At 36.2% G+C, this 24795-nt stretch overlaps 1 protein-coding gene across 2 annotated transcripts in view; it reads left to right on the forward strand.

Moving 5' to 3' along the window:
* ELAPOR2 (endosome-lysosome associated apoptosis and autophagy regulator family member 2) overlaps positions 1 to 24496 on the forward strand; it is a 148399-nt gene extending 123903 nt beyond the window's left edge. For both annotated transcript variants that reach the window (XM_012779528.2, XM_012779529.3), the window contains 4 exons: positions 5721 to 5847; positions 10674 to 10852; positions 11911 to 12076; positions 20803 to 24496. In XM_012779528.2, coding sequence (XP_012634982.2) covers positions 5721 to 5847; positions 10674 to 10852; positions 11911 to 12076; positions 20803 to 20862 — 532 coding nt within the window. In that variant the 3' untranslated portion in view covers positions 20863 to 24496. The remainder of the gene's footprint in view (positions 1 to 5720; positions 5848 to 10673; positions 10853 to 11910; positions 12077 to 20802) is intronic.
* The last annotated feature ends 299 nt before the right edge of the window (positions 24497 to 24795 follow it).

The raw sequence follows: 24795 nt of genomic DNA on the forward strand, positions 1-24795 counted from the left end.
CCTTTGTTTTCTTTTTCCTCTGAACAACTTATAGAAAGATAATAAATAGATGTCTAAATCTTTGCAAGTTAAAAAGGCAATTGAATTCAATAGATTAAAACCAAATATGTTCTTAGAGCATTAAAAAGTAAGGAGGTATACAAAAACATTATGAGCATAAGTGAAAACAACTAAAAGCCATTATGATCAAGAAATGGAAAATTTCTAAAACAGAATTGCTAAAATTATATAATTTAAACACTAATAAGCAATCTTTGTGATATAAAAATCATGAAATAGTCATAAAATTTTAGGATCCATTTTGAAATAAGGATGATAAAACTTAGTTTTTTAAAAAAGAAACTAGGGAGTGTCAGGTTAATTTAGTTTGTCTAGATCTTGATCTGATGCTGGCTTTTGGTAGTTAATTCAGGACAGAATCTTTAGATAGGAGGGTTTTTTTGCAGGAGATTGGTAGAATTTTATAACTCTGCATCTAAGAAGAGCTATGGGTAAAACAATCTTATGTTCAAACTTGGTCTGCTATGATCTGAATATTTGTATCTCCCTAAATTCATATGTTGAAATATCATCAATATTAATACTGATACCAAAGTGATGGCATTAGAAGGTGGTGCCTTTGGGAGGTGATTGATTAGGTCATGATGGCTCTGCCTACATGAATGGGATTAGTACCCTTATAAAAGAGACTCCAGAGAACTAGCTAACCACTTCTACTGTGTGAGCATGCAGCAAGAGAGTGGTATCTTTGAAGCAGAGAGCAAGTCCTCGCCAGACATTGAATCTCTTGACATCTTGACCTTGGATTTCCCAGCCTCTAGAATTGTAAGAACTACATTTCTGTTGTTTGTAAGCTACCTATGTTAATATATTTTGTTATAGAAGCCTGAATGGACTAAGACACACTTATAAGCAATTTATATGCTAACAAAATTGGGGCAAGATGCAGTAGTGTTTTGTGGACCACACACAAGGGGGGACAAGACATCCTCAACAGAGAAAGGCTGAGTTTTCTGAGATGCCAAAGCTGAGAGGAATCACGAGCAGCAGGTTAGAGACAGCATCACCAGTGCCAGTCTGAATGCCCTACCTTGGAGAGCTCCAAGAAACACTCCAAAGCCCTATATGAAAGAAATTCAGCAAGAATAGTTTATCCCAAAGGATAACTCAACTGACAAATATTCTAGGCACACAAGACCATGGTCTTTACCCCCAGTCTCCTGACACAAAATCCAGAAGGGTCAGAAACATATCAACAATGTAGATAAGTTTGTTTTAACTTTTGTATTTCAAATGAAGTTTTGGCATATAATAAATTTATACTGAAGTAAGAAGGATGCAAACAGTTAATAATAGGTTGAGTATTAGGTCATAATAGTTCATAAGAAAATATTCTTCTCCATGAATTCATGATATGAACCTAGTAGATCCTGCTTTAGGAAAGTCGATTTATTTAAAAAATGACACCAATAGTTCTGTCCAGTTATACTCCAGGAAATGTATCCCATTTTAGAATCTAGGAAGTAACTTCCTACAAAAAGCTTAATCTGAATTCTTACACATTGCCAGTACCCTCTTACACATTGCCAGATTCATAAGGTAATCCCAAAAGTAAAGTAAAGAAACTGGGAAGTCTATGCCTCATTTACCAATAAAACCAAATCAAGGTCCACCCGCTTGTCCTTTGAATCGGTCTTTTATCTGCCTAGAACTCACAGCACATCTAGCAATCTTGGAGAATCCTAGCCTTGCCTGCCCCAGCTATTCATGACCATGTACCATCTCTTTAGATGTTTACTCACTGGTTTCTCTGGTGATCACATAAATCAAAAGTTACAAAAGAAGCACTGTTAGTGGCACCTCTGCATTCTATCTTTGAATAGCTGGGAGGAGGTGGGAGGAGTTGGTGGTAGTGCAGGTAATCAAAGGAAAAAGTATTTCAAATATTTGGCAATAAAGCATTTATTTTACTGTTTGCTTTTTGTTCTTGGTAGAAGAAAGTAATTTTTTCTCTTGTACTTTTTTCCCTATTTTCATTCTATAAAGGAGCACTATTGAAATTATTATTGCCTCATACATCCTTGTCATTTCACAGGGAAGGCCTGATTTAAACTGTGAAACTGAGGTTTATAACAAAAGATTAAATTTGGATATTCTGCATTTTAAATGACTCATTGGGTTAAAAGAATTAAAGAATTGATTCTAAATTAAACTACTATTAACTTAAGAGTATCTTTTAAAAAGTGAAGTCTACTAAGGTACTGAATCCTTGTACTGTTTTGACACCTAATGGCAGCTTTATAAATTACATAAGTGTCTTGATTTTTTCTGTTGTTGTTGCAGTTTCAATGGTTCTATCAGTTCTTTAGAAGATGATGTGCATTGCTAGTACTCTTTTATGTTTTTGCAGTGCTTTGAACTTTTCAAAATTGTTCTGTCATTTCATCTATTATAACCAACCTGGGAAGGCAGTATAGCAGACATTCGATTTTGACAAATTATAAAAATGAGGCAGGGGAAAGGCAGAGTTGAGTCATTTGTGGGAAAACACACAACCATTTGAAAGTCCAGTTAGAATTGGAACCCAAGTCTTCTCTTTAGAAGTTTTTGCAACTTTCATTAATTTTCTTTTTTGGTTTTTTTCATTTTTTGAGTTCTTTTTTTCTCATACTTTAACAGACTTTTCTATTTTCCCATGATAAGTACTTTTGTTCCCACCCCTTCCTCCAAATAACTTCTCTGTGTTAGAAAGATAAAGAAGAAAATAATTTGGGGAATAGAGATTTGAAATGGAGAGCATATTGGTAGTTTTTGCTAAATGATTGGATAAACATAATTATTTTTAAAGTAGCACATCATCATTGTTATGCAAAAACTAGTATTCTTGAAGAATTTTTCTCATTTTTATTTTTTTTTTGAGAAGGAGTCTCACCCTGTTGCCCAGCTAGAGTGCCATGGCATCAGCCTAGCTCACAGCAACCTCAAACTCCTGGGCTCAAGCAATCCTTCTGCCTCAACCTCCTGAGTAGCTGGGACTACAGGCATGCGCCACCATGCCTGGCTAATTTTTTCTATATATTTTCAGTTGGCCAATTAATTTGTTTCTATTTTTAGTAGAGATGGGGTCTCGCTCTTGCTCAGGCTGGTTTTGAACTCCTGACCTTGAATGATTCGCCCACCTCAGCCTCTCAGAGTGCTAGGAATTTTTCTTATTGATACTCAATTTTTAAAAAAACAATTTTGAATTGCCTTCATTGATATAGAAGGTAGAAAGTAGGGATAAAACTTTATGTGGAATGATTTCCATTTATCCTACTTACCTTTTTAAATCTTTGTTTCTTAGTCTGAATATATTCATTACTCCCTTTTTACAAACAGTGAAATTAAGGCAGATAAGAGTGAAGCTATTTTTCTAAAAATCAGTATTCACCATTGTTCTTAGCCCTGATAAGTAACACTGAGACTCCGTTACAATATGTTATAAAGAACATTGCTTTTCTTCACATCCCACCATGTCTGCTTAGTCTACAGCACACAGACACTTTGGAAAAATAGGTATGCAAAAATGCAGTTAATTTTTAGACACATAGATTTGTTTTTTTTAGTGTTCATATTGTAGAGTTTCTTAGACTATATTTAGTTAACTAAGAGTATGAAATTTTACTTTGCTGGTAGACTGAAAATTATAATTTTGTAGCATGAATCATTAGAAAGGCATTTGAAGTTAAAGAGCAGTCCTTTTTTGATTCTCATTATTTTGTGTCCTTTTGCTATTAGAGTTTCAGGACACCTGTCCTCAGCACCAGCTGAAGTCTGAAGGAGGTTTTCAGGAAAATCTTATATTTATATGGTTTGACTTAAGGCAGCTTAAAGTATAGCAGACAAATTAAGAGAACAGTATTCCCCTAGTTTTAATGAATTCATGAACAGAACAGCCATGCTCTCTAGAACCTTTCCAAATAGCTTCTGGCTTTTATCAGTAAGGATTCTATACACAGTAGCAGCAGGTTCATTTTTCAGCCATGCTGTGTTTTTCTGTTCCTAAAATGAAAGAGGCAAGTTGATGTAATGGGTCCACCTCTCAAAAAGCAGAATTTCAAAAAGTCTCCATCCAGGTCCTGCCTTGTGGTTGGTTCAGTGCGATTCTGTCCCTGTTTGTAAGACCCATCCATCATCTGCAGAGTGGTGAAGGTAACCACCTCTTGAAATCATCATTAGGCCAAGGAAACCCAGGAGTGTGAAATCATTTATATCACTGAGTTGTGTGTTGACCAAATGGTTGGTTGGCATCTCAGATCATCAGGCGTTGGATTCTCTTGGGGAGCGCACAACCCGAATCCTTTGCATGTGCAGTTTGCAGTGGGGTTTGCACTCCTCCAATGGTCTGATGCCACGGCTGATCTGAGGGTGGGATGGGGGCTAGGGCTAGGGCGATGGGGAGTGGCTGTGGGTGCAGGTGGGGCTTCACTCACTCACTGCTGCCTCCTGCTGTGTGGCTTGGTTCCTGGTAGCCTGCAGACAGGGGGTTGGGGACTGCAACCCTGAAGCACCTTGCCTAAGTATGTTACCTTAGACAGAAATGGCAACTTTCTTAACATATGAGGCCTTTCCTGCCTGTATGTCCAGCACTCACTGCCTTGCTCCTGAAGCTCCAGTAACAATGACCTACGTGTAATCTCTTACTGATTCATCATACCATCTCATCCCTCTGGCAGAAATTCCTTTGCTTTCTTCACTTATATTCTGGTTAACTCCTATTGAATATTCAAGACTCAGCTTAGACATGATTTCCACCAAGAAGCCTTTCCAGAGCTATTTATCATTATCTGTTTGTCTCTTTTTAAAAATTTTACAAACAGCTTTATAGAAATATAATTCACACTCCATACAATTTATCCATGTAAAGAATACAATTAAGTAGTTTTTAGTATATTGTGCAACCAGAAATGTGCAACCACCATCATAGTCAATTTTAGAACATTCTTATCACCTCAAAAAGAAACCTCATACCCTTTAGTTATCACCTCCGTGTGCCCTAGCTCCTTTCTCAGCCCTAAGCAACTGTCAGTTCACTCTCTGTCTGTACAGATTTCCCTATTCTGGACTTTCATAAGAATAGCATAATATGTTGAATTTTGTGACTTGTTTCTTTCACTTGGCATAATATTTTTAAGGTTCATCCAAGTTGTGGCATGTGTTGGTACTGTATTTCTTTCTATGGTGGAATAATACTGCATTGTACAGATATACTACATTTTGTTCATCCATTCATCTGTTCGTAAACATTTAGGTTGTTCCCACCTTTTGGTTATTATGATTCATGCCACTCTGCATTCATTTGCAAGTTTTTGTGTGGACATATGTTTTTACACCTAGGAGTGGACCTGCTGGATTATATGGTAATTCTATATTTAATTGTCTAAGGTAGTGTTCCAAAGCAGCTGCACAATTTTACAGTCTTATTAGCAGTATATGAGCATTCCAATTTCTCCACATCCTCACAACATTTGTTATTATCTGTTTTTTTAATACTAGGTACCCAAATAAGTGCAAAATATTATCTCATTGTAGTTTTGTGTCTTTTAGATTTTTTTCCACATGGGTTTCCTCAGCATCCAAACAATGCTTCCCAGAATGCCATAGGAACCCAAATGTTGATTGGCTTGAATGTGTTACAGAAGCTGTCATTTTTGTGGGGTTGTGTTTGTTTTTTGTTTCAGCAAGTGCCCAGCAGGCACTTGTGATGGGTGTGCATTCTATTTCCTGTGGGAGAGTGCTGAAGCTTGCCCCCTGTGCACGGAGCATGACTTCCACGAGATTGAGGGAGCCTGCAAGAGAGGATTTCAGGTAAGGACCAAATCCATCTGAGCAGAACTGTGTCGTTGAAGATATAGTTGGTTAATGTGGCATCATATCATAGAAATTTAAGTTCAGAAGTATGGCTAATGCTTATAGTTGACTTAATGTGACATTAATATATATTTAAAATGAAGTTTGGTGGCTAAACTCCCAAATGCTGGGATACCTGCAGATACACTGGACTTGAGGAACATCAATCATGGCAAAGGAGACATAGGCCAAAGGATATTTACTTGGCTGATAAAGAGATGATATCATTAAACTAAGATATAGTTTATGTAATGCAGGTAGGAATAATTAAGATGAGGATGGTATAAGTGAGTCACCACATGAAGCATGTCAAAAAACTAAAGCATATACATATAAAATCAAGATTCTATTCTCCATATTTTCTTGGAAATCATTTGTTTGCTTATTTGCTGCTTGTTTTCTTAAATTAGGTTGGGGTTCTACCCCATATATATATATATATATATATATATATATATTTTTTTTTTTTTTTTTTTTTTTTTTTTTTTTTTGAGACAGAGTCTCGCTTGTTGCCCAGGCTATAGTGAGTGCCGTGGCGTCAGCCTAGCTCACAGCAACCTCAAACTCCTGGGCTCAAGCAATCCTTCTGCCTCAGCCTCCCGAGTAGCTGGGACTACAGGCACGCGCCACCATGCCCAGCTAATTTTATATATATATATATTGGTTGGCCGATTAATTTCTTTCTATTTTTATAGTAGAGACAGGGTCTCGCTCAGGCTGGTTTTGAACTCCTGACCTTGAGCAATCCGCCCGCCTTGGCCTCCCAGAGTGCTAGGATTACAAGCGTGAGCCACCACGCCCGGCCTACCCTATATATTTTTGATTCCTTTTTATATTTAATATATCATTAAAGATTTCCCTTCTTGTTAAATTTTTTAAAACATGATTTTTTGTTATTGACAAATATTCCATTATTTATATAATTTTGGATTTAATAACTTTCCTTTTAGACACTCAAGGAAAAATGGAAAACAATCTTTTTGTAAATAACTTTGTAAAGAACATCTTTGTTAGAAATTTGATTATTTCCTTAGAGTTTATTACCAGTAAGAAGTTTAACCCAATTTAATCTCCTTCAAGACTACTTGCATCCCACCTCACAATCCCCAAGTTCCATTGAAATGACAGTATGAAAGTTCAGGGGAAAGTAAATCAAAACCAGTGCTGTAAACCCTAGTGGAAAGTGGGCCTCAGAGGAACAGAAATTTAGATGGGATGTCTGCAAGCTAGGAGGTAGATGGGATAGGACTGATCTGCAGGTCAGCATGGAGAGGGGAACACACTAGAACACCCACTGACTAAGGGGATCAGAGAGGGAGAGCTTTTTTGCCCAGGAAAGTCTTGAAGAACATGTAGTTAGCAGGTTTGGAGGGCAGGAATGTGAGAGGGTTGGAATCAGAATGGTTCCACCCAGTCCCGTGCATTCAGAGTATTTGTCAGCAGTTGTGTTCAACTTACCCCTAGGAAACAAATATAGAGAACTATTTTCTAAGTGGGTGTTTTTCAAATTTTAATGACAGTGAACTTATAGTCAGAAATATATTATTGTACCTTCAACTTAGTACACTGACACAAATTAGACACTCATAGATATGACTAAGGGTGAAATGCAGTTCCATAGAACAATACTTTTTTTCATATTTTATGATGAAGTACTAACATCAGGTTAATATAAAGCATATTCTTTTTAATCATTTAATACAAAACAGGAAAAATCCCCAAATAGACAAGACTAAAATAAAACTTAGGAAATGTGTTATTTAATATGTCAAATGTGCTTACCTGGAGATGGCTTATTCCAGTTCAAACCACCCAGGAATGGTACCACTTACTCAGTGAACTGTTGAGACAGTTTCTTGTTAACATTTTTAAGTGGGTCAAGGATGAAAATTCCAGGCTCACAAAAATGGTTTCTTGTTAATCTTCATAATAACAATGATACTTTTTCTGCTTCAGAAATTGAAATTGTTTTTCTTTATTCTAAAATTATGATTTATCATATAATTGTTGGTTAAAATAAATGAAAAACTAAGCCAGATCCCCTTCTTTGGACACCAAATTGAACTCAAAGGTTTTGAAAGCTTCATGATCTTTTATCCAAACGTTCTTTAATATTCAATATTTCTCTTCTGGAAGGTAATGATGAGATGTTGAAGACACTGAGGTTGCAACAATTTCTCTAATTTTATTTCAGTCAGCTGTCTTAATTGATAAGGTTCTCTTCAACTTATTATAAGAATATTGCAAATAGGTAGTTGCTAGGTGATTCTTCTTAAGTATTTGCTTTTGCCTTTAAGAATAATATCTTTTGGATTACTTCGATGTGCTTGACATGTTGGAATTTATAGTTCCACCCCTACAATTATAAATTTAATTTGAGAAATACCAGAATCAGTTAAATATATCCTCCTGTTATACTTAGATATCAATTTTGAAAATGTTTGCCAAAGGATATTGAGCTTCAAGTAGAAATATATGAATGTCATTCCTGAGTTCATTTACCTACTTAGCATATTCCACTGCAACTGCAAAGGGGTGTGCTTTGGTAGAGCTTACTACCATGTAGTAAGTGGGGATGGCCACCTACAGTCTCCGAATAAAATATTTCAAAAGAGTTTCATATACAAATAACTTTTTCTGTGTTTTCCATTATATCAATGAACAAATGTGGATATTTTTGGATGCCAAAGCTTCCTGATAGGAAAAAATAGTTATTATAAAATATTGCAATGGTATTCTAAAAATTTTAAATCATCCCACAGTGTTTCAGCACTATTTTTCTGTACCACCCTTTAAAATTTTTCACTTTATATTGACTGACCATGCACTTCCCAAATTCTATAAATATATCTACTACAGATGCATATGAAGTTAAATTGACACAATACAACAAGCCTGCCATATATAGCTGATATAAACAAAAAGAACTACACAACATGGGATAAAAGTGCTTATATCAAATTGGATCTCCAAAATCTATACTAGGTTCTAAGTGTGTATTAAGCATTACTTCTGAATGTCATGCAGTGATAAAGATTTGAAGAGATACTGTGTTATCACTGAGAGGAATGTTTTTCTATTTATCATCAAATTGATCTTACCCTGTTTACAAAATATTCCTACATGCTAGAAGAATACATTTTTCAGCTGCAGTGTCAGCCATTTTCTGTTTTCCAATGATATGTGATTGAATGAGGGAATAATGCTTTCTAATTAATAGTTATATAATTACCGAGAGATTTTGCCAATAGCTTGATTTTTTTCTTTGTCAGTATTTGAGGAGCTTATTGAAAAGTTAGGTATCCTGGATTTGCACATATCTTTTTAATTTTGAAGTTTTACAAATTTGAAGTTTTAATTTTGAGTTTACAAGACTGTCATTACACATTAGAGCTTGCCATTTTTGTTGGGTGTTGCACATTTGATAAAGCCATGTGAACTCTGGCATGGTATTTTTTCTTATTAGAATGTTCTTCAAATGAAGTCAATGTTTGTCAACTAGAGTTCACATTTTTCTCTGCATTGTCATTATTTATACTTCGAGATGTAGCAGTTGAATTTGAACATGTCTCAGCATTTCTTACCTCATCATTTTTATAAAAATAATGTGACCCATGTTAAAAGTAATTTATTTGTACTAAGTTTCGTGAAAATGTTACAAATGGCATGTACCAACAAAAAAATTCAATCACTAATATCCTTTCTAAAAAACATGCTGAAAGTTCCTATCCAAAACTTGATTGAAACTTTTCCTCAAAGTAAATAAGATTCTCCTGCATATCACTTCATGACTAACCATAAAAATATGTTTATGTATATAAAATATAAAATTAAACATTATGGTGTTATCCTTCTGTTAAGAGTGTTGATAAAAGTGACACATTACAAGGTAAATGCCCTGTGTCATTTAATGTCAATGGATATAATCATGCAAATTGCTACTGGTCACTGTATATGTTGAAATATACAAGAAACCATGTACTATACTCTGATTTTCTCTTTTGATATGCCTTATTTAATCTGTTAAAAACAATTCTGGTTGAGACCCAATATATTGATTTTTTTTTATTCACTGGATAACTGTACCTTGCAGTTTGCAAAGCATTCTCTTAAAGGGAGTGAGTCATCTATTTTGAGAGGACCAGAGCACCTGGTGTTGGTAGTGATGGCCTGAAATAATGCCTTTCTTGTTTTGGCATGGGGAAGGAGAATGCAGTCCATGTGCCCTCCTCACATGAGTCACGAGTCACCCAAGTCTACCAGCCATGGTGCCACCAATATCTCCTCGGTCCAGGGTCTGCTCTTCTGCTCAGAGTGGATGCTTGTTGGGAAAATGGGCCTACATGATAGGTGGGTGAAACCCACTCCCACTAATCATATGAAACAACCTAAGCTTATATGCAAAAACATGACTAAGAAGTCAGGGATCATCAAAATTTAAGGAATATAGCCCAAAAGATGTGTTCAAATGAAGTGATTTTTATTCAGCCTCTTCAGCATGTATTGAGCCCTTCTGATGTGACAATCCATGTCTTTTTTTGATTTTCACATTTTCACTCATCATTTTCTTATTCACTCACTTCTATTTCCTTTTCCCCCTATTTTTGGAGCTTCTGTTAAATGAGTGGTGAATAATCCTGTGTCTGTTATACTATGAGTAAAGGGTTAGCAAAACCCTTTCTTCTTCTAGATGAGAAATTGACCTTGTAACAAATCTAGCTTTCACAATTGAATCTGAACCTCGTTTCTCATGTTGTACGGTTTTATTTATTTATTTAAAAAAGGAAACCTTATATGTATGGAATGAACCTAAATGGTGCATTAAAGGAATTTCTTTGCCTGAGAAAAAGTTGTCAACCTGCGAAACTGTTGACTTTTGGCTGAAAGTGGGAGCAGGTGTGGGAGCTTTCACGGCTGTTTTGCTGGTGGCTCTGACTTGCTACTTCTGGAAAAAGAATCAAAAGTAAGTACTGTCATTGGAATGATCGTGTAAGAACTGGAGGGTCTATTTTGTTGTGAAAATTTTAGACTTAACCATTTTACTTAACCCATAAATAGATTGATTGTTTTAGGGAAACAAGAAATTTCTCCTCATGAAAGAATTGCAGGAAAGGCCTTTGAGAATGCAATCAGAGGAAATGATTGTTATTCTGATAATAAAAAGATCATAGACGGTTAGAGATCATTGAATTAGAGCCATTTATTATAAAACAAAGAAAACTGAAGGCTCCATGTTACTCAGGTAGATGGTAGTAGAGCTGAGATTGCCAGACTGATTTTCTGTGTGTCTGTTTTTCTTTTTATGACAATGCTGTCTTCTTGCTTCACCTTTTATTTTTTAGTTTCTTGGGGGCAGATATTTGCAAAGAAGTAGATCAAGTATAATGCCAAATATCACATTTATTTGCTGTAGGTCTCCAAGAATCTGGAATTGAGTATTGAGACTAACATCAGAATGTATATTGATCTGTTACATGATTTGAATTTTTGACAATGATTTAAATCTCAGTTGGGCTGTGGAGTTTCTATATAGTAATATCTAAGCACAGTTGTAGTGTCTGGGGTGGTAGTATAAAGGAATTAATGACATAGAGACTGTAAAGACCAAATCACTTGCCAATTTGATATTCTTATCCTTATGAACTAAACTTTAGAAAACCCGATGGTGAATTGGCTTCCAAATATTGATAAATTAAGAAAATGCATTCAGACCTCAAAGTTTTTATTTTTTTCCCCCAAAAGTTCTTCATAATTGGACAATTTGGTCAATATAAAGTAAGTGGTAGAATGAACTGTACTGAACTGATTCTGTGACATCTGGGCAATATTTGTATGTAAATGGTAGATAAATGAGAACACTGATTGCTATGGCTCTAGGTGAGGGAAATTTGTTAATGGAGTAACAAGACAATTTAATGAGCTGGTGTATGACCACCTAAAATAAGAATTAATTTATATAAAAATAAATGGACATTTATCTATCTATTTACTTCTTTGTTTATTTTATCTACTACCACTTAGACTGGAGTACAAATATTCCAAGTTAGTAATGACAACTAATTCAAAAGAGTGTGAACTCCCAGCTGCAGACAGTTGTGCTATCATGGAAGGAGAAGATAATGAAGAGGAAGTTGTATATTCCAATAAACAGTCACTACTAGGAAAACTCAAATCCTTGGCAACAAAGGTGAGAGCAGAATTTTAACCTGGTATTACTGGGCATTTATAATAGGGACCATATTAACCTAATAGAATTCATGCAAACTCTGTTATTCAGTATGTTTATATCTCAGTGGGTATTTATTCAGCAGAAATACTCCTGGAAGTACAGGATGTAAATACTAGAATATTCATTGCAGCATGGTTTTTGCTAGTTAACAAAGTAGAAGCAACCTTAAGTACCATGAATAAAGAGTTAGATGAAAAATTTTCTTATATCAAAGTAATGGAATATTGTGCAACTCTACAGCTGTTAAAGATTGAGATATCTGTGTGTACTGATAAGTTAATAGGTCTAAGATACAGTGAGAACAACAAATATACTATTATAATTTTATTAAATATATATTTATGTTATTTAGTATTTGCATAGCAAACTTAATAGTAGCTGCTTTTTGTGTATAGGGAATTAATAGAGTATTTGGTATTTGAAAGTAATACATTTTTGTAATATTTGAATTTTCACAAAGATAATATACTTTATAATTTTAAGAAATAAAATATTAGATCAATAAAAGATCTCATATTCATCCATACTGTTATTTTTTGTTTTTATTTTATAACAAGGTTGTTTTACATAGAGAAAACAGAAGTTATATAACTTCTATTGAGTTATATAACTTATATTGAAATATAGAAGGTACTATATCAGATGTTATCACATTTGTTGGCTTTGGAGTTTTGGAATGACTACTGTATCCAAACATAACATGAAATCTTAAATATTGTTTGAAAATACATTCTTCACCATTGACTTAAAAGAAGGGAAGTTACCAGTTCACCCACTCAAGATTAAAAATAGAAGAAATTAAATGACTTTCAAATAATTTATAGCGGATGAACTAGTGACAAAAGATTACATTTATAGAGAGTATTTTTTAACCATTGGCTTTTACTCTTCTAATTTAGGCATATAAATATACTATAGGGAATTATTTAGGAATAAAATGAATATACCATCTTTCCCTTCTGGTTGATTTTTTTTCATATATTATCATGGAAGTTTAAGGAAGGTACTATTGCCATGGAATAATAAATATATAGTGATGGTTATGAACTGAGATTTTTACTCTACTTGCAAGCTAACAAGTGACTCTGCCACAGTTTCATGGATACTTTAGACAACAAGACTCCTGGTCAGAGACAAAGGACAGTTTAGTACTCACAGAGAAGTACTAGCCAGAGTAATAGCATTTATACCAGCTGTCAAAGCCACAAGTAACCCACAGGGCTGTGTTCCCACAGGACTATGTGCAAAGGAAATGATAACACTTGTTGTATTACAGGAAAGGGACCTTAACCTTTGGGAACCTGAATTTTCAGAATGGATAGTAAGCATGCCCACCCTTTGCTCAAAAGAGAGCTATGATCTTTACTGGACAGGTGGCATGCTATTCATTGATTTCCAGGAGACACTGTTTCCAAGACTATAAGTAAGACTTAGCTTTGCTCAGGAAGGAGACAATATTTTTATATTCCAAGGCTGTTTTCTATACTAAGATTCTTGAAAAGATAGTCTAGAACAAAGAAAAGTCAATGTCTCACTCATGAAGATGTGCAGACATGAAAGAGAACCATGGAGAATTGTCTCTAGCAATATCCAAACCTCATTTTTATACCATCTTGGGTTCTGGTGAGTTTTCTCTTTAGTATGCCATTCTACCCACCATTCTAATTAATAGGACTGACTGAGGCTGGGATCAAATCTGGTCAGTTTGCCTGATACAGGATTTAAATAAAGCTACTATCAGCAGGACACCAAGCAGCAAGATGAAGTCAACCTATATTATTTTCTTTTCTTTTCAGACCTTTATTTATTTTTTTAAATTTCAAAATACTAAGGGGGTACAAGTGTTTTTGTTACATGGATACATTGTAAAATACTTAAGTCAGGACTTTTAGTGTGTCTGTCACTAGAATAGTGTTTATTGTACCAATATGTAAGTTTTTATCCCCTGCCCCTACTCTCCACCTTTTTGGTTTCCAATGTCCTTTACATCTCTTTGTGCCCGTGTGTACTCATCACTTAGCTCCCACTTATGAGTGAGAACATGTGGTGTTTGTTTCTCCATTCCTGAGATACTTCACTTAGGATGATGGTCTCCAGTTCTATCCAAGTTGCTGCAGAAGATATTATTTCATTCCTTTTTATGTCTGTACCATGGAATACTACTTAGTCATAACATTTTCTTTATCCACTCATGAATTGATGGACGCTAAAGTTGATTCCATATCTTTGCAATTATGAGTTGTACTGTGATAAACATTTTAGTGCAGGTGTCTTTTTTTTCTTGGTAAAGTGACTTCTTTTCCTTTGGGGAGACACCCAGTAGTGGGATTGCTGGATCAAATGATCACTAAATCATCAGGGAAATGAAAATTAAAATCACAATGAGATACTACCTTACCCCTGTTAGAATGGCCATTATTAAAAAGTCAAAACACAAAAGATGCTGGCATGGATGCAGAGAGAAAGGAATGCTCATACACTGGTTGGTGAGACTGCAAATTAGTACCACCTCTATGGAAAATAGTATGGACATTCCTCAAAGAAATAAATGTAGACTTACCATTTGATCCATAAATCTATATTATTAACCTCAATTATACCCACAGGGTTCCAGACCCAACCAGCTGAACAAATGCTGTAAACCATTGGGGTTTAGGTGGTTTTCTCCTTAAGCCTCTGTGTTGTTCTTTCTATTCAGCCTGAGACCTTTCTCATGGTATCCAGATGTTTCCTCCATAATATTCAGATGGAAGAGGGACAAAAATATTTTTAAAAACTTACAGAGATCCAATATACAGAAGCCCCCCTTATTTATAGTTTCATTTTCCATGGTTTCAGTTACCCCTGGTCAACTGCAGTCTGAAAATATTAAATGGAAAATTCTGGAAATATTCAGTTATAAATTGTGCACTGTTCCAAGTAGCATGATGTTCCATTCCATCCCACCCTAGATGTGAATCAGCCCTTTGTCCAGCGGGTCTACACTGCATAAACTTCTCACCCCTTAGTTACTTAGTAGCCATCTTGATTACTAGATTGAAAAAAACAGTAAATATAGGGTTTGGTATTATCATTGTTTCAGACATCCTCTGGGGGTCTTGGGACATATCCCCCATTGATAAGGGGGGACCACTGTGTCTGCCACTTTTGTCTACATGGGCCATGGTAGAGGGACTTAATGGGCAGTATACTCAACCAAGTGGTTATTATCCTTTTGCTCTAGGATCACAGCAATCCAACAAGACAATCCAGGCACACTAATCCAGATACAATGGGATGTACTAGTGATCGCACACTTTTTCTTGGCCTGCAATAGATGGTAATTAAATTGTCAATAACAATGTATAGACGATAAGATGATGTTCTGAATGCCTTTAAAGGTTGAGTTGGTATCATTGATTAATTATTTCAGCTAAAGTCAGAGACAAATTTCATACCATGTTTTCTAATTAAATAATCACCCATATGGCCGGGCGCTGTGGCTCACGCCTGTAATCCTAGCTCTTGGGAGGCCGAGGCGGGCAGATTGCTCAAGGTCAGGAGTTCGAAACCAGCCTGAGCAAGAGTGAGACCCCGTCTCTACTATAAATAGAAAGAAATTAATTGGCCAACTGATATATATATAAAAAATTAGCCGGGAATGGTGGCGCATGCCTGTAGTCCCAGCTACCCGGGAGGCTGAGGCAGAAGGATCCCTTGAGCCCAGGAGTTTGAGGTTGCTGTGAGCTAGGCTGATGCCACGGCACTCACTCTAGCCTGGGCAACAAAGCGAGACTCTGTCTCAAAAAAAAAAAAAAAAAAAAAAAAAAAAAAAAAAAAAATCACCCATAGGATGAATGTGAATAAATTAGTTATTCACTCATTTTGGAAAGGTTCTTGCAGTTGTGTAAGGGCTACGTGATCTATTGGGGGATGTTTCCATAAACAATCAAAGATATTTTATACAATACTTCTAAGGTGCAAGCTACCATGTTTTTGGATGGAAACAAGTTAATGAAGAAGTTCTGTCCTCTTTTTGTAAAGAAAGAATTACTTGCAATTTTGGGGCACACTAAGTGGAACCTACATCACTTACACAACACAGGTCAACAGTGCCTTAAGTGGCTTCCTTGCTGGCTAGTAAACCTTAGGGTTTCCAGTTTACTTCATAGAACTGTGTCTCTTCTTTGTATTTGGGGAGACTTCTTGAGGGAAATCAGTTAAACTTTTCCTGTTTGTCTACACTGCAAACTGGTGGCATTTGTCTACCTCATGAAATGACTTAATATTGGCTACAAGAATGATGGTTTTGATTGGTGTTCTTCTGGGGCAGGGGCTGAGGCTATCCCTCTCTGTTTTGGATAGATTTCTCAGCACATTTAAGAGGAATGGCAATAAAACTGTGGTTAGAGCATGCATGGGTATGGCAGGCCCAGCAGTCAGTTAAATTAAAGAACTTGCAACAGTTCGAGAGAGCCATGCCAGGGCATTTTTCTTCATAGGAAGGTGACAGGTGGCTCTGAAAAATAAATGATTGTTAACATTTCTCCTTCCTTCGTACCTCCCAGGGTCTGAGGTATCTCCTCCCCTTGTTATCAAACTGCATTGTTGCCTCCATGCCTTTGCCAAAAAATCAGTTTGTCTCATATCAGTAGCTGTAACTTCATCTTATTTCTACTCATCTTCTACTGGCACCCAGATCTATCCTCTGGAACATTCAGGTACAAGAGGGATGAAGGCATTTTAAAAAACACATGGAGACCCATTGTGTACCCAACCTTTGTCCATGTGGGCCATGGTAGGGGGACTTGGTGAGCAGTGTATTCAACAAGTGGCCATTATCCTTTTGATCTGCGATCATAACAAATCAACAAGACAATAATACGGGTGGTTAAGCCAGAATTATGTTTGAGCCTCCTAGACCTGCTTCTGGCTGGGCTATCACTAGAGGTAGTACCCAGGTAGCCTGGGGGTTAATGTTGGAGTAAATAAGGACATATCCTGCCCAGGAATGGTCAGGCAGAATCCTGGATTTTCAGATAAGTGTAGATAACCTTATGTGGGGTGTGTGTATGAATAAAATTAGTGACCAAACTGACCTAATAAGATGTGTGGACCAGGAGAAATTGGGGGAGATAGAGTCGTAAATCTTTCTGAGTTATTTCCCGAGAAGACCCTTCTAATGCTCAATGATACCACATGCCTTTGGGCAGTAGGAAGTGTGGAAGGTCTATTGAATACCTCTCATTTCTAGGTGGCTTTTGTGATTAAAAAGTACACCATTGTTAGATTGAAATGGTCCATAAAGCCACTAACTTTATACAGATTTGTTTCAAGGGCCACAATGGTGTGGCTAGAGTTAGCTAATCAGACTGGAACAGCAACACCATAACCTGAACAGGTGACAACAGTGGTGAGGCACTCGTGATAGCCCAAAGCAGTGGCCAGAGGTAGACTGAAATCAATTTGCCAGGGGAAAACTGGTCAATTTTTGGCATGAGTCCCAAGTCTATCATGCTGTGGTAACCTCTGCATTGGAAATATAGAAAGAGTCCTTTACTTTGTGTCCATCTACGATGGCAGACACATTGCCATGTTGGGCAAGATGAACGATCCATGAAGCATTTGTGGCAGTCTGTCTTGTGTGATTTCTATCAACAAGATTGATTCTATTTGGTCTTTTCATAGGATGGGTCCTTAATCTGGGCATCTATATATGAGTGACATAGACGATTTGATCAGAAGCTAAAATTTATTTCCAGAGTTTCTGATCCCCAAAAGGGGTGACTGTAATATGTCAACAGTCTGTTGTTTTCCAGGTGGCATACAAAACAGGCCATTGAAAATGTCTCAAGAGTCTGTAAAAATATGACAAGTTTTTTTTAAAGGAAGTATTCTACTCCTGGTGTACATTGTATGGATATACTAGAATTTATCGGTTCTGATGATGGATACCTGTGCTATTTCCAGTGTTTGACTATGAATAAAGCTGCTGTAAATATCATTGTACACATCTTATTGTGTGTCTACTTTTGAAAAAGTTTGTTATGTATGACTTCACAGAGCAAAAATGTTTATAAGTTTATTAACTGCCATGTCCTGTATGGCTTGTTTTATATATCTTCATTCATGTTCTAAAGGCCATGCCTTATTTGGTATTTCCTTAGCACTGCACTGACTTTGTGGGGTTTTATTTATGGATTTATTTTTCTTGGCTTTTCTCAGCAATTTAAAAAATATGTTCAATTAATTTTTTTCATTTAAAAAAATTTTATTTCATAGTTATTTATAGGACACTGTGAGACACTTCACCAGGTTTTGGGGATATGTCAAACTGAACACAGTTTCTTATGTGAAATACCATCTGGAATATTGGGGGGAAGACACATCACACACACACACACACACACACACACACACACACACACACACACGATCATCCAGTAAGGCAAGAAGTGTAGGGTCTCTTGGAACACAGGGGAGATGGGAGCGTAGGTAGTGACAAGGTATGGAGAAGCTTCTCGGAGAAATTGGCTTTTGAGTAGATTCCTGAATTTGGAGTTTAAAAAGACCATCCCATGTGGTAGCATTATTTAACCCACAAATAGACAGACTTAGAGAGGTTCACTTATTTGTCCAAGGGTGTTTAGATAGGGATTAGAAAGCCACAACCCCCAGTTCCAATCCCATGTTTTTCCTTCTATTAATGCAATGTGGTATTTCAATATATTTTCATGACCATTGATTGACAGCTTACCATGTGCTAGGCCATGGGATGTGTCTTAGGAATTCAAAAATGAACAAGCTATATAGTTCCTGCCATCAGGAAGTCCCAGCCAATAGTGGCACTACCTACCTAACTATACACACACACACACATGCATATATCCCACCGTATCAACGCAGGAGCAAAACCCCAATGTGAATGCAGAGGATATGGCGACTAAAGCCCTGTGATCTCAAGATGATTTTCTAAAGGGTTTTCAGTGTGTTACTTTAAATATTACCTTGAGCATAACCAACAGGTCTCTGCCCTTCCTCCTTTCAGGAACATGTTGAGTCAGATCTTCTCAAGGAAAGCCTGCAAAAATTTCAAATTTCCTTTTTAGTTTATGACAGACAACCTAAATTCTTTCCTTTAATATGCTGTGAGCTCCTTGAGGGTAAACATTTTGTTGTACTCACTTTTGTATCCCTGAAGTCTAGTGCTGTGCCTGCAACACAGTGAGTGCTTAATAAATATTTGAATTGTCAGTGGTTATTCTAAAAAATTGTTAAGGCTGACAATCATGAGACTTCAGGCAAGTCAGCAAGAGCACTGAGGAGATCTGCAGTCTCCTCCCCAGGGGCTTGTCATCTCAGCAAATGCAGGGAAAGAGTGATATTGGTGTTTATGCTGTGATTTTTTTTTCTATAGCTCCATCCCTGTAGCTCTAAAGCTCTTGGACTTATACACTCAAATGATAGCAAACACAAAAGCAAATTTCCCCTTTAAGACAGCTACTACTCACTGTCTACTTCCTATTATTTTCTCATTTCACTATTCTACTTTAGACACTCATTTTTTTTTTTTTTTTTGAGACAGAGTCTTGCTGTCGCCTGGGCTAGAGTGCAGTAGCATCATCATAGCTCACTGCAGCCTCAAACTCCTGGGCTTAAGGGATCCCCCTGCCTTAGCCTCCCAAGTAGCTGGGAGTACAGATGTGTGCCACCATGGCCAGCTAATTTTTTCTATTTTTTGTAGAGACAAGGTCTCACTCTTGCTCAGGCTGGTCTGAAACTCCTGACCACAAACAATCTTCCTGCCATGGCCTCCCAAAGTGCTAGGATTACAGGCATGAGCCACCACCACGCTCGGCCTTAGATGAACATCTATTTGTATTGTACTAAGACCGGTTGGCCTTCTATTTCTTTTACTTTTAAAATACTCCCAGTTCTCTTCATCTTTATTCTTTTTAGTAGCATAGTCTCCCTACCCCATTCCAGTGGCCTTCAGAAAACTATCTCTAACAATAAAAAGTTTGGGAGAAACCTCACCTACTACTTTCTCTTTCCCCTCATTAAAGGAAAAGAATTTATTTTTAACAGGGTATCCTTTGAGTGTATGACATACTCACAATATTATCAGCAATGATATATTTGAGTTAAAATTTTGATCTATTATCTAAGATGATGTGTTTAATATCTTTAATAGGCATGTATCCAAGAGCTTTTCCTAAAACACATCAGTGATCCCAAATAATCTTATGTTTTATTAGTGTCCTCCTTATTTATTTCTGCTGTCCTTTTCCTTATTGTTCAGCCTATATTGTCTTGAGAATATTTAGTTTCTTTCAGTTCTGTTTTGCCCCCAGTTAGCATGGCAAGGTCATTGATTTCAGCACCCAGGTCAGGTGTACCCTTAGGAAGAGGCTCAGTGTTTTCTTCCCAGGAATCACAACTATATCTTTTGGTATCTATTGTAATCATGTTTTGCTTCTATTTTGGATTTGTCTGTCTTATCTCTTGGACATCAAAAGCACCCTTAAGGGTAGGCATGCTATTTGTTTTATAGCTGGCACCCAACTTTAAATGTAAACTTCTAATCATAAGTGGCAGGTACATAGATTGAGATGATTTCTAAAACTTCCCTTCTGGACATGTAAGATCCTAAAATCTTATGAGAATTGCAGTGAGTTGATTTTGTTTTTAATATTTTTCCTTAGGAAAAAGAAGACCATTTTGAATCTGTTCAACTGAAGTCCTCAAGATCCCCAAATATATGAAGAGACAGTGCTGTAGCCTTCAGACTGATGAACAGAGAAACCTGCTCTCGTTTTATAGGACCATATTTTAGGGCCGGTCCTCACACCTGTCACGCTGGTGATCTCACTGAGGAGGGCCATGCTGCTGAAAAGGGAAGGAGGTTGAAATGTTCGATTGCCTTATCACATGGTCAAGTACCTTGCCAAAAAAGGAAAGCAAATGATTTGGGTCTCAACTGAAGATGAAACTCAACTCAGGAAGAGATTTATCTGTATATACACATAACTGAAAACCAAGTTTAAGCCCACCAGTGCACTGCTGATGCATGCCATATAATTAATGGGTAACTTTTATTCTTTATAATGTCTACATAAAAAAGTGTGCTTTGGAGGGCAGATATTAACATATGCGTTGTGATCCCATTTATGTTTTTTCTTTATATTTTGGGAAAGATTTGAAAAAAATTTTAAGGTATAGTTATTTTTCCCATTATTTATTTTCCTGAGAGACCTTAAAACAGCTTTTCTATTAAAAATGGGGAGCAACAAAAGACAATAAATTTTTCTTTTTTTCCATAAGTTTATCTTCTCTTGATTTCAGAAGCTTAAATGATCAGTAATATTTTAGGAAGAGTTAGCATGTGCTGAAATTGTCTAAACTTAGAATCGCCTTTGAAATTCCATCGTTGTTGAAATTGGTAAGAAGGGCTTGACTGGAAGTTCGAAGGAGCCTTAAATAAACAAACAAAAGGCAAGAAGCAGCCTTGATTGTCCATTAATACAAACAAGCTGGTACTATCATAGAAGTCAAATGGCTTTAAACAGTTGATGTAGTGCTTCAGTATGATTTAAAGTGACTGGGAAAGTCTGTTTATCAAATCGCTGGCAATATCATGAAGAAGAAAGTGGGATGGCTTGTCTATAAGTACAGACAACTGTACAAAGGTATTGGGTAATTTCATGGTCTCCAGAAAATGTCAGTGGGGCATGTGCCCTATGTCAAGCACTAGAGGTTATATGGTTATTTTTCTTCTACAATACTTTGAGGATTATGACTTTCTTGAAAGTTTTTTTTAAGCCAATAAGGCAGGAATTTAATTGTGGAAAATTGCATATAATTGTATTCATAATAAGAATATGGTTGTACCATAAGCAATTATGAAATAAGTGTTGGTCCTATTCAAAAGTAATCCAGATAATTGTGATATTTCCTATGAATACAATAACAGGTAACTAGTATTATCTCAACTTGGATATTATTTGTTGAATGAAGTTTGAATGCATTTGACTAATTTTGCTAACTTTGTGTAAACCTTAATTGTTTTAGAACTGAAAAAGAAGGGAGTTTCCTGGTCATTGATGATCTAAGGTGCTCTGGCTTGTTTCCAATAAAGAGTAATCTTTATAGATCTTAATTCAGATTTTTAAAAAGACTCTTGATTGGCTGAGAGAGGCAGGGCATATGAGTAGGGTTAGTCGACAGGTTTTCCCCAAGCATTTCAATGAAGTATGACTTGTAACTTTTGATCTGCAGGTGATTTCTTTATTTTTATGGAAAATGGAAGAAAAATGAATAATCCTGTTTATTTGGCTGGTGGGTAAAACACTAGACCATCCTGTTATTATTGAATGAATGTTTGTTTTATATATATTTCTACTGTTAACGCATACGAGTGAGGTTACCATTCTTGTTTGTTGTGAAATTCAGGGAGGGTGTCACTTCGCATAAGCCTTTTTTTATTTTTTGCATTTTATTTCTTGAGTCTTTTTTATGAAGAAGAAATTATTTTGGCCTTGTTACCACTGTTACCCTGCTAACAGAGTGCTGACGAGCCTTTTCTCATCTTGATCAAAATTTAAACAGAAGATTGGAAATACATTTGAAATGCACCCTTTCAGAGGAGCCTTGGCAAAGTTGTCTAGACTGGACAGAGCCAGAAAATTTCCACCTGTCACCTCTGTCTTCATCTTCAGCTGTGCTCAATGCGTATGTTCCAAGCCATGGAGATAATTGGGATTTGCTCCCAGGTAGCTTCTTTCTTCTCCTGTCACTGGACTTAAAATCTCTGACATGTCAAAAATGCCTTAAATTTTAATGAACTCTCTGAAAATGTAGTTGATATTGAAGAATTTATTTTATTTCTAATTTTAGATCTTAAATGGATTTTTGTCAGCTCAGTCTCATCTTTGGAAAGGAGCTGACTTTTTCCTTTGGATTCCAGTGGTTTGTCATTTTATTCCAAGCACAGAAGAAGCATGGCAGAAAGAATATTATGAGGAAAATATTCAGACCAATCCTGGCTATAAAATTCACTTTAGTTTTATGTCTGGCCTTTGCAAAGCTCAGTGAAATGTTGAAAGGCATAAACAAATTAATCATATTTCTGTGACTTTTAATTGACATTTGTTGTTCCTTTTTCCCCATAAATGGGAGAAGAAGAGGTTATTTGTTATTTTTCTAAAAGGCACAGTTTTAAAGCCTTAAATACTTCATTAAGTCAACTGTCACCTATAATATCTCTTAGCACTCTGTCAAAACGTATTTAAACCAGTTTTCTGCTGGATGAGAACATGTCTTCTATGGATAAATTAATATCATGCCATTTAACAATGTTGATCAATTTGATATGTGTTCACTTGATTAAAAAGTCTGAATTTTATTATTGTTGATTTCCTCCCCCCCTCTTTAGTTACTAGTAATGAAATCCTTTCTAGGATTAAAAATATTTCATAGTATTTTTGTGTAGATGTCTGTCCTTATTTTCTTTCCAAAGAAAAAGGAGGTTTAAATTGGTTTTGTGGAAGAATTGCTCGAATGCAGTCATTTACCATCTGGGGTCTCCAGGTCCCCAGGTGGTGGGTCGTGATTGACTGTGTGTCTTCAAGACCCATCTGGCCAAATGTCATTTGATGTCTAACGATAAAGCTGCTTCCGTTGGCTCACGGTAATTTCTAATGGGAGGCTAATGTATAGATCATTTATCTCTTCCTCATTAAAATAAATTTCCTGGGATTTGGGGTGGGAAGATAACTCCATTGGCCAAGTTTAAAGTCAGGGTACTGCTCGCATTTATCTTTTTACACCAACGATATGTAGAGTAGATTTCAGAGGACTTAAAACGCCCTCACATGTATTTTATAGTAGTGAACATTATCCCAGGTTTATAGGCCCAAGTCCTAAGTTAAGGTTGTCCTAAAGTATAGGTCCTAAAGGAAGTAAACCTTTCAAAAATCTCAATACCTCTCTCATTCTTTGGAAACTAAAATGGAGTTTGCCTTCACAGTAACTGGCTACAGATTATTCTTTTTCTGGATTTTATTTATTTTAGTTTAACACTTTTAGATGAGTTCCTTTAGGATCATAAATGGAAGAAGTAAAACTTTAAGATGGGGATGTGTATTTAAAAAGAAAATTACTATTAATATTATAATTGATATTAATTTATGTTACTGTTGCACTTGTCTTGATCAGAGGCTGGCAAACTCTTTTTTTTTTTAAAGGGTCAGATAGTAATATGTTTTTGGCTTTGCAGGGCATGTGGTCTCTGTTGCATCTACTCAACTCTGCCATTGTAGCATGAAAGCAGTCACAGACTATATGTAGATGAATGGGTGTGGCTGCATTCCAATTAAACTGTATTTATGGACACTGAAATTTGAGTTTCATTTAAATTTCATGTGTCATGAAATAGTCTTCTTTTGATGTTTTCCCAACTATTTAAAAAATGTAAAAGCATTCTTAGCTCACAGGCTTTACGAGAACAGGTGGTAGGCTAGGATTTGGCCTGTGGGTTATGATTTCCTGACCCTTGGTTTAGATCACTGCAACCCTACCACAGGCAAAACTGTTCAGAAGAATCTGTTCACACACAGGTTCTTTGCCTTTAGGAGGTTACCACCTTAAATGTTTGTCAAGTCTCTGGAGATAGTCAAGAAGCAAATAACCCATCACCT

Source organism: Microcebus murinus, chromosome 9 (assembly GCF_040939455.1).
Source record: "Microcebus murinus isolate Inina chromosome 9, M.murinus_Inina_mat1.0, whole genome shotgun sequence".
Taxonomy (NCBI): domain Eukaryota; kingdom Metazoa; phylum Chordata; class Mammalia; order Primates; family Cheirogaleidae; genus Microcebus; species Microcebus murinus.